Below are 10,996 nucleotides of genomic sequence, written 5' to 3' on the forward strand. Positions count from 1 at the left end.
ATTTATTCTGTGTTCAACCAGAATTTCACACTTTTCTGGATTAAATTTCTTCCATCCAACTTTCCACTAATATTGTTACACAACCATATTTACTTACCTCTAGTCTTTTGGTCAATTCCCCAGTGCCAGGGGAGATGCTGGAAGAAGATATGATAGCAATGTTTAAGAGGCATTTAGGCATGAACGAGCAGGGGAAAGAGGTATATGGACCACGTGCCAGTAGATGGGATTAGTTTAGATTGGTGCAGACATGGTGGGCTGAAGGGCCTGTTCCTGTGCTGTACTGTTCTGTGTATACTCTTCACTATCTATGACTCCAACGATTTTCGTATCTTCTGCAAAATTACTCGTCCCATCCCCCTACATTCTCATTCCAAGATATTTTTATCTATTACAAACAACAAAGGTCCCAGCACTGATCCCTCCGGTACACCATTTGTTACAGATTTCCAGTCAGATAAACCCCCACCCACCACTACCCTCTACCTCGTATCACCCTGTCAATTTTTGCATCCAGCTTGCCAACACGCCTCGGATCCCTTGTGTCTTAACCTTCAGGAAGAACCTACCATGCGGGGCGTTGTCAAAAGCCTTACTAAAGTCCATGTAAACCAAGTCGACCGTGCTGCCCTCATCAATTTTCCTCGTCACCTCCTCAAAAGAACTCAATATCTTTGCACTGTACTGCTGCCGCAAAACAAATTTCACATCATGTGTCAGTGATAAATCTGATTCTGATTTCCCCTGAACAAAACCATGCTGACTCATCCTAATCAGTCTCTACCTTTTCAAGTGAACGTAAATCCTGTCCCTTAGAATATTCCCTACCACTGATAAGGCTCTGTAGTTTCCAGGCTTATCCCTACTGCACTTTTTGAACAAGGGGGAAAACATTACCTATCCTCCAGTCTTCAGGTACCTCATCTGTGGCTAATGGTGATGCAAAAATCTCTGTCAGAGCCCCAGCAATCTCCTCTTCAGCTTCCATTAACACCCTGCGATAGATCTCACCAGGTTGGATTTATCCAACCTATTGTCCTCCACTAGTAAAACATCTCAACACCTACCTTGTCAAATCCTCTTAGGATCTTGTATGTTTGAATGCCACCCCACTTTCTTCTAAACTCCAAGGAATACAGACTTAAACTGTCCAGCCTCTCTTGATAGGACAACCTTATCATCCCAGGAATTATCCTGGGGAATCTCCTTTGTCCTGCCTCCACTGTTACTGTATCCTTCTTTAGGTAGGGGACCATATCCCAGCTGAGGTCTCACCAACACCCTGTATAACTGCAACAAAACCTCCCTATTCTTAAGTCCAACCCCTTTGCAATGAAGGCGCAAATGCTGTTTGCCACCTTGATTATTTGTTGGACCTGCCTGCTAACTTTTTGTGATTCATGCACTAGAACACCCAGATCCCTCTGTACTTCACTTATTTGCAGCCTCTCTCCATTTAGATAATAATCCACCTTTTGATTCCTCCTGTCAAGATGCATGACCTCACACTTCCCCATATTAAACTCCATTTGTCAGGTTTACACCTTCTTAATGCATTTTTTTCTTCTTATCTGCATGGCCCGGATGGTGGGGATGACGTTGCCTTCTTGAAGCAACGCCTCCTGTAGGTACTACTGATGGTGGGGAGGGATGTATTGGGCGGAGTCCATTACTCTCTGCAGCTTCTTACGAACACGAGGAACTTAAAATACAATTAGCCATGGTCTAACTGAATGCGAGGAGGGGCTTAGGAAGAATAATGGCGTACTCCGTTACCTATATTTCTGATTGATCGTGTTTTGACTTGACCGTCTCTGGCCCTTCTTTGCAGGTTGACACAGCGGCTGTTATCAGCTTTCTTGAAACAGCAGGTTCGAACCTCAAACAGCTTTGTGTGACGTACAACAGTCGTCTGCATAACATCTTCAACGCCATTGTGGTAAGGTACCTCGTGGTGGGTGGGTGTAGGAGCCCGTTATAATTGGGCTGTGGCATGGAAGGGTTGATGTTCTAGACTGGGCAGCTCTTTTTTAATCAGTGAGGGCATGATGGGCCAAATGGCCTCCCACACATTGTAACTTTTTAATGACTCTATTCTGTGCCCTGAGTCCTCCTTATTTACATTGTAGTGAATAGTTTGATTAGTTAGCTTAGTTAGATAAATATTACTTTGAGATGAGAACTATTTTGTACCATTTTATTCATCACTTTATTTAGTGCCTTTGGGTCAAAGGAACCTCTGCAGGAACAAGAGGGCACTGGATTTGTAGGGTGACCAATATCTGAAAGGGTTGTTAGCCAAACATATTGGATCCTGTGATTCATAAATAGAGCCATACATTACAAAGGCAGGGAAGTTATGTTGAAACTGTTTTTAAAAAAAAATTGGTTAGGCTACAACTGGAGTATTGTATCCAATTCTGGTCACCTAATTTTAGGAAGAATGTGAAGGTCCAAGAGAGACCTTCAAGCCTCACACCATCCTGACCCGGGAATATATCACTGTTTCTTCACCGTCGCTGGGTCAAAATCTTAGAAACCCCTCCCTGACAGCGTGGTGGGTGCACCCACACCTCAGGGACTGCAGTGGTTCAAGAAGGCAGCTCACCACCACCCTCTCAGGGGCAACTAGGGATGGGCAATTAAATGCTGGCTCAGCCTGTGAGCCCACGTCCCTTGAATGAATATATTGGTATTGGTTTATTATTGTCACTTGTACTGAGCTACAGTGAGAAACTTGTCTTGCGTACTGATCGTACAGGTCAATTCATTACACAGTGCAGTTACATTGGGTTAGTACAGAGTGCATTGATGTAGTACAGGTAAAAACAATAACAGTACAGAGTAAAGTGTCACAGCTACAGAGAAAGTGCAGTGCAATAAGGTGCAAGGTCACAGCAAGGTAGATCGTGAGGTCAGAGTCCATCTCATTGTATAAGGGAACGGTTCAATAGTCTTATCACAGTGGGGTAGAAGCTGTCCTTGCGTCTGGTGGTACGTGCCCTCAGGCTCCTGTATCTTCTACCCAATGGAAGAGGAGAGAAGAGAGAATGTCCCGGGTGGGTGGGGTCTTTGATTATGCCGGCTGCTTCGCCAGGACAACGAGAGGTAAAGAGTCCAAGGAGGGGAGGCTGGTGTCCGTGATGCACTGGGCTGTGTCCACAACTCTCTGCAGTTTCTTGCGGTCCTGGGCAGAGCAGTTGCCGTACCAAGCCGTGATACATCCAGATAGGATACTTTCTATGGTATTTATAAAAAAACTTATTCAATTGATTTCAGAGAAGAGGGATTTCATCTATATGATCAGACTACAGATTTAGTTGCTCCCTGTAGAGTAAGGAAAGTGGAGAGGAGATTTGATATAGGTGGTAAAAGGAGATCCAGGATTCCAATTAGCTGACAATTACCATGCTTTATTTGACATCTTTATGCAGGCGGTTGGTATTTGGTCCAGTTTGCTAACACAAGAACAGGCGGCAAGGCAGCATTAGAGGGAGCATGGGTTTGCCCTGCTTTATTCACCTGTTCTCTTTGTGTTGCTCCTGTCCCCTAGGCTGGCTGCTGTACTGAACTTCGGCTATTGGAGGTCAACACTGAAATCAAGCAGACCAACCCCTACTTCCAGTTCTGTATTGAGATGCTGCAGGCTGGCTGCCCCAAACTGCAGGTATTTGGGGCGTGAGGGGCGGTAGAAATTGGTATTGGTATTGGTTTATTACCGTCTCTTGTACCGAGGTACAGTGAAAAACTTGCCTTGCCGATCGTACAGGTCAATTCATTACACAGTGCAGTTACAATGGGTTAGTACAGAGTGCATTGAGGTAGTACAGAGTGCATTGATGTAGTACAGGTAAAAACAATAACAGCACAGAGTAAAGTGTCACAGCTACAGAGAAGGTGCAGTGCAATAAGGTGCAAGGTCACAACAAGGTAGATTGTGAGGTCTGAGTCCATCTCATCGTATAAGGGAACCGTTCAATAGTCTTATCACAGTGGGGTAGAAGCTGTCCTTGCGTCTGGTGGTACGTGCCCTCAGGCTCCTGTATCTTCTACCCAATGGAAGAGGAGAGAAGAGAGAATGACCCGGGTGGGTGGGGTCTTTGATTATGCTGGCTGCTTCGCCAAGACAGCGAGAGGTAAAGACAGAGTCCAAGGAGGGGAGGCTGGTGAATTAGCATGGGGAGTGAGAGAGAGCACATGAACTCCCTGTCTATGCCACATCATTCATAAAGAACACCCTCGCCTGTCCATTCCTGTCCCATCTCCAAAGGCTGAGGGGAGACCCGATAGACATTTATGAAATTTATGAGGGGCGTAGATAGGGTAGACAGAATCTTGTTCCTGGGGTGGAAATGCCAAGTACAAGTGGACATAGCTTTATGGGTGGCGGGGGGGGAGTTTTATTTTACACACACACAGAGTGGTCGGTACCTGGAACGCACTGCCAGGGTGGTGGTGGAAGCAGAGACGATAGTGCCGTTGAAGAGACATTTAGACAGGCACACAAACAGGGCAGGGAATGGAGGGATACAGAGCATGTGCAGACAGATAGGTTTAGTTTAATTTGGCATCGTGGTTAGCATAGACATCATGGGCCAAAGGGCCTGTACCTGTGCTGTACTGGTCTATGTTCTAGAAAGGCATGGAGTCCTATAGCATGGAAGCAGACCATTTGGTCCACCATGTCTATTCTGACCAGTGGACATCCATCCGTATTAGTCTCATCTTCCAGCACTTGGCTCGTAGCCTTCTATCCCTGGGTGATTCAAGTGATCAAGCCCTTCACTATGTTTTGCTGCAGAGGTCACTCTCTGTATTAACTCGCCTCTCTGCCATGTTCAGCAACGCCTTGTCCCAGCCACCACAAGCCTCTAATTGACTGCGTCATTCGGTGCAGGTGCTGAGACTCCTGAACCTGACCTGGTTCCCCAAGGCTTGCACTATGATCGTTTCGCCAGAAGTTGGCTTCTCTGAGCTGGAGGAGCTGTGCCTGGCCACCTCGTCGTTCTCACTGGTCACAGACGAAGTCCTGGTAAAGTTGTTGCACTTGTCGTCGAAGCTGCGGACCTTAGACCTCAGGGGTTGTTATCGGATCACTTCAGCGGCACTGCAGCTCCTGCCCTGTCAAGGTAGGGAGATCTGTCTCTCACCTCATCCTTTGTGTGATTCCTCTCTCTGGGTATCTGTGATTAGAGACTTTGACATGAACGTAAGAGGTAGAAGCAGGAGTAGGCTATTTGCTTTCGATTACCTGCTCTGCCATCTGTTAAGATTTTTTCATAGACCAGTACAGCACAAAACAGGCCCTTTGGCCCACAATGTTGTGCCGACCTTTAAACCTCACCTAAGACTATCTAACCCCTTCCTCCCACATATCCCTCTATTTTGACTTCCTTCATATGCTTGTCTAGCAATCTCTTGAATTTGACCAATGTACCTGCCTCCACCACCGCCCCAGGCAGCGCATTCCATGCCCCAACCACTCTCTGGGTGAAAAATCTTCCTCTGATATCTCCCTTGAACTTCCCACCCATTACTTTAAAGCCATGCCCTCTTGTATTGAGCATTGGTGCCCTGCGAAAGAGGCGCTGGCTGTCCACTCTATCTATTCCTCTTAATATTTTGTACACCTCTATCATGTCTCCTCTCATCCTCCTTCTCTCCAAAGAGTAAAGCCCTAACTCCCTTAGTCTCTCCTCGTAATCCATACTCTCTAAACCAGGCAGCATCCTGGTAAATCTCCTCTGTCACAGCTACAGAGAAAGTGCAGTGCAATAAAGTGCAAGGTCACAACAAGGTAGATCGTGAGGTCAGAGTCCATCTCATCGTATAAGGGAACTGTTAAGTAGTCTTATCACAGTGGGGTAGAAGCTGTCCTTAAGTCTGGTGGTACGTGCCCTCAGGCTCCTGTATCTTCCACCTGATGGAAGAGGAGAGGAGAGAGAATGTCCTGGGTGGGTGGGGTCTTTGACTATGCTGGCTGCTTCACCCAGACAGCGAGAGGTAAAGTCCAAGGAGGGGAGGCTGGTGTCCGTGACGTGCTGGGCTGTGTCCACAACTCTCTGCAGCTTCTTGCGGTCCTGGGCAGAGCAGTTGCCGTACCAAGCCGTGATGCATCCAGATAGGATGCTTTCTATGGTGTAGAAATGCCATGGCATGGAAGGCTATGGACTGGAGAATGGGATTAGTACAGATGGATACCTGATGGTCTGCACAGACACTGTGGGCTGAAGGTCCTGCTTCTGTGCCATTTGACTCTTTGATCAATGTAATACACACTATTTCGGACGTGGTGTCACCAATGCCCTATGTCACTGAAGCATAACCTCCCTATGAGAGTTGAGAGAGGAATTGAATGAAAAAATGTTAGTGTGGTGTTGTGGATGAGAAACAGAAAGGGCTTACGGTTAGATCTTTGGGGTTGGGTGGGGGAAATCGGGCAGTACAGGATTGGTGTAATTGTAATTCTTAGTGTCCAGCTGGTAGGGTAAGAATGGGGTGAGGTGAGTATGAGCCCACCCAGCTGGCCAGAAGTGTTGGAGGAGGATGGTGGGGGTCAGTAATGTTAAGATGTAAAGAGGGACCTTGGGATCCAAGTCCATAGCTCCCTGAAAGTGACCACGCAAGTAGATAGGGTGGTAAAGAAGGTGTATATCGATTGGGGCATTGAGTATAGAGTCAGGATGTCATGTTGCAGCTGTATAAAACTTTGGTTAGGCCACATTTGGAATATAATGTGTAGTCCTGGTTGCCCCATTACAGAAAAGGATGTGGATGCTTTGGAGATGGTGCAGAGGAGTTTCATTAGGATGCTGCCTGGTTTAGAGGGTATGAGCTATAAGAAGGGGTTGGACAAACTTGGGTTGTTTTCTCTGGAGCGTCGGAGGCTGAGGGGAGAAATTTACAAAATTATGAGAAGCATAGATAGGGTAGACTGTCAGAACCTCTTTCCGAAGCTAGAAATGTCAAATACTAGAGGACCAAGCTTTAAGGTGAGGGGCGAAAGTTTAAAGGAGGTATGCAAGGCAGGTTTTTTTTTTACAGAGAGCGATGGGTGCCTGGAACACGCTGCCAGGGGTGGTAGTGGAGGCAGACACGATAGGGGTGTTTTGAGAAACATTTGGACATACACATGAACATGGAGGGTTATGGATCACGTGCAGGCAGATGGGATTGGTTTAATTTGGCACAGGTATTGTGAGCTGATGGGCCTGTTCCTGTGATGTACTGTTTGTATGTTGTAGAGGACAAGGAGGGATTGTTTGCCTCCCCACAGTCACGTAGCATGTTGTTGGTAACTTTTAGTAGTTTTGATGGTGAGGCACCAGGAGCAGTACCCAGAAGTTGAATGCCTCCATTTCCCCTTCTCCCACCTCTTGTTCAGGCTGAATCCTTGAGCAGATTTGAAGCTGAGCTGGACAGATTTTTAATTTGTAAGGAAATCGTGGGTATAGGTGGGAATAGTGGACTTGAGGAAAGTTAGATCTAATTGAATGGTGGAGCAGGCTTGAGGGGCTGAATGGCCTACTCCTTATGGTCTTTCCCTTTAGGATGTCTGAGGCTAAAGAGCCAAACTGCTTTCTTATGAAACTCTCTGCTTGTTCTAACACCAGACCTTGCGCGGTTGTTCCTGGGACTATACTGCAGCACCACCACCCTACTGCTGGCTAAGCAGGGTTCGGAACAGATGGCACTGAAATGGAAACACTCTTTGGAGGAACTGGATCTCACCGGTCAGTGCTACAAAGAGAAGGACCTCGAGTTAGCCATGGGGATCCTGGCAGGGACCGAGGGGAATCATGTCCTACGCTCTCTAAACCTGGCTGGGACTAAGGTCACCCTGGATGCTATCAGGTATTCATCAGTGTGCTGGTCACCTTTGCCATATTGTAGATCTGAAGTGTGGAAAGACCAATTGGTACTCCAAAAATAAAAGGGAAAAGTAATATTAATATTTAGAAACCATGGAAAAGTGACAGAGAAAGAGCAGGGTGGTGGGATTAATTTGATCCTATAATCATGGCCGTTCTGTTTTAATGTGTGGACAATTCTTCCCCACCACCTCCCAGTTAACTAATTTCATTACAGTGTTCAGGACTGTTCAACTTTCCTACTTGTATATATGATAGCACTCTGCATTGTTAACGTGAATACTGATGTCACTGTTTTAAATACGCTGCTAACCATTCCTGGTTTTTATATACATGGGCTATTTCCTTGATAATATTGGGAGAAATGAGCTTGGTGCCAGAAACTGGGGGTGTGGACAAGATGCCCAGAATTTGGCCCAAAGTCGACTGAAATTTGGGCTTGGTCCATATAAACTTTGAGCTGTGGTTGGTTTGTGTGACTTCAGTTGTAGTTTACTGGGTGAAACCCTGGGTAATGTGGTCACCTCCACCTCGACTTAGTTCTGAGTAGTTGGAGGGGTGGGTAAGGTCGAGGTGAGGTATTCTCAGGTTATCAGCACCAATTGTATTACTGTGACACTGGGAGAGACAAGGAGTGTCTATACCTTAGTGTTACTCTCCTTGTGTCTCCCAGTGTCACAGTAATGCAATTGTATGCAGATAAAGCAAATTATCTCTCAAGAGGGAATTCTGGAGCTTGGGACAGTCACTGAAGCAATGGTGAAGTAGTTAGAACATAGAACAGTACAGTCCAGGAACAGGCCCTTCGGCCCACGATGTTGTGCAGAACTAATTAAACTAGTAACTAAATGTCTAACTAAACTAATGCCTTCTGCCTACACAATGCCCATGTCCCTCCATTCTGTGCAGATTCATGCGCCTAACTAAGAGCCTCTTAAACATCTCTATCATATTTGCCTTCACTACCACCCCTGGCAGTGTATTCAAGGCACCCACCAGTCTCTGTGTAAAATAGATAAAAAAAAGTTTGCCCCGCACATCTCCTTTGAACTTTCCCCCTCTTACCTTAAATGCATGTCCTCTAGTATTAGACATTTCGACCCTGGGAAAAAGATACTGGCTGTCTACTCTATCTATGCCTCTCATTATCTTATAAACCTTTATCAGGTCTCCCCTCAGCCTCCACCACTCCAGAGGAAACAACCCAAGTTTGTCCAACCTCTCCTCATAGCACATGTCCTCTAATCAAGGCAGCATCCTGATAAACCTCTTCTGCACCCTCTCCAAAGTCTCCACATCCTTCCTTTATAAGGGAGTGAACAGAATTGAATGCAATACTCCAGATGTGGCCTAACCAGAGTTTTATAAAGCTGCAACATAACTTCCTGACTCCTAAACTCAACATCTGGACTAATAAAGGCAAGCGTGCTAGACGCCTTCTTCACTGCCCTATCAACCCGTGCAGCCACTTTCAGGGAGCTATGGACTTGGAGCCCAAGATCCCTCTGTACATCAACACTGTTAATGGTCCTGCCGTTAACTGTGTACTGTCCCTTTACATTTGATCTCCCAAAGTGCGACACCTCACACATGGCCAGATTAAACTCCATCTGCCATTTCTCCTCCCACATCTGCAACTGATCTATATCCCGCTGCATCCTTTGGCAGTCTTCTACACTATCCACAACACCACCAATCTGTGAACTTACTAAGCCATTCATCTACGTTTTCATATATATAAAATATATATATATCTATACATACAGCAGAGGCCCCAGTACGGCCGTCACGTGTTCCCGATCCTCTTCTCAGTGTTGGCAGCTGTTGAAGAAAACCTTGCTTGGATTTCACCTGTGTTGCTTCATACTGCATCCATGGTGGTGGGGGGGAGTGAACGTTTGGGTGGTTAGGGTACTAACTAAGCCAGCTCCATATTGTTGAGGTTGCTCTCATGCAGGCAAGTGGAGAGTATTCCAGACAGCAATAAATGTTTGTGGAGTCAGATGTGTTGCTCAGTGTAGGACATGCAATTCCTGAATTGCTCTTGTGGACACGGCAGTTTGGTACCCAGCCCATTGAGAATTTTGGTGAACGGTAACCCCCCCCCCCCCCCCAGAATGAGGATGATGCTAAATTTAGTAAATTGGTTTATTATTGTCGCATGTACTGAGGTACAGAGAAAAACTTTATTTTGCATGCCATCCATATAGATCATTTCATTACAACAGTGCATTGAGGAAAACATTAACAGAATGCTGAATAAAGTGTTACTGTTACAAAGTGCAGTGCAGGCAGATAGTAGGGTGCAAGGTCATGATGAGGTGGATTGTGAGGTCAAGAGTCCATTCTTTTCTTTTCTTTTCAATATTTTTATTAAATCCATGAAAAAAATACAGAGTACATGCATCAAGCAAGAGTAAAAATACTAAATACGTTGTGTTAAATCATACTTAAGATCACAATACTCTAAATTAATAATTACATGTAATAGTTAGTTAATAAAGGAAAAAAATTGAAATATTTTATTATAAAAGGAATCTACTCCCGCTACCAAAAACCGAAGCTGTTAGATGGAAAAAACAAGGAAAAACCCTTAAAAATGTAACAATGTCAGCCAATATCTGCGTTTCAATCACCAAATCAGAGATTTTGAAAATAATTCAAAAAAGGTCCCCACAGGGTTTGAAGGTCTAAGTTAGATTCAAAAACTGAACAACGAATCTTCTCTAGATTCAGGTATGACATAACAGTCCATTCTTATCGCACTAGGGACCGTTCAATAGTCTTATAACAGCGGGATAGAAGCTGTCCTTGAGCCCGGTGGTACATGCTTTCAGGCTTTTGTATCTTCTGCCCGATGTAAGGGGGGAGAAGAGAGAATGTCCGGGGTGGGTGGGGTCTTTGATTATGTTGGCTGCTTTACTGAGGTGTTTATTGATGGAACTGCTATTCAGTGTCAAGGCTGGGTGGTTAGGCATTCTCTTGTCGGGGAATTAAAACCAGGGATCCTGATTTGGAGCACCTTAGATATCTCTGAAGCAATCCATGGAAGGCAGTGCTTGTTGTAACAGTAATCCTCATTTTACAAATTTTTGCTGTAATGCCATTGACTCTTTGGGGTTTAT

General features: G+C 45.4%; 1 protein-coding gene across 2 annotated transcripts in view; it reads left to right on the forward strand.

Moving 5' to 3' along the window:
* Positions 1–10,996, forward strand: part of fbxl6 (F-box and leucine-rich repeat protein 6) — a 78,869-nt gene that overhangs the window by 58,800 nt on the left and 9,073 nt on the right. For both annotated transcript variants that reach the window (XM_052015507.1, XM_052015508.1), the window contains 4 exons: positions 1,832–1,939; positions 3,554–3,667; positions 4,898–5,129; positions 7,614–7,854. In XM_052015507.1, coding sequence (XP_051871467.1) covers positions 1,832–1,939; positions 3,554–3,667; positions 4,898–5,129; positions 7,614–7,854 — 695 coding nt within the window. The remainder of the gene's footprint in view (positions 1–1,831; positions 1,940–3,553; positions 3,668–4,897; positions 5,130–7,613; positions 7,855–10,996) is intronic.

The sequence above is a fragment of the Pristis pectinata genome, chromosome 5 (assembly GCF_009764475.1).
Source record: "Pristis pectinata isolate sPriPec2 chromosome 5, sPriPec2.1.pri, whole genome shotgun sequence".
NCBI classification, from domain to species: Eukaryota; Metazoa; Chordata; class Chondrichthyes; order Rhinopristiformes; family Pristidae; genus Pristis; species Pristis pectinata.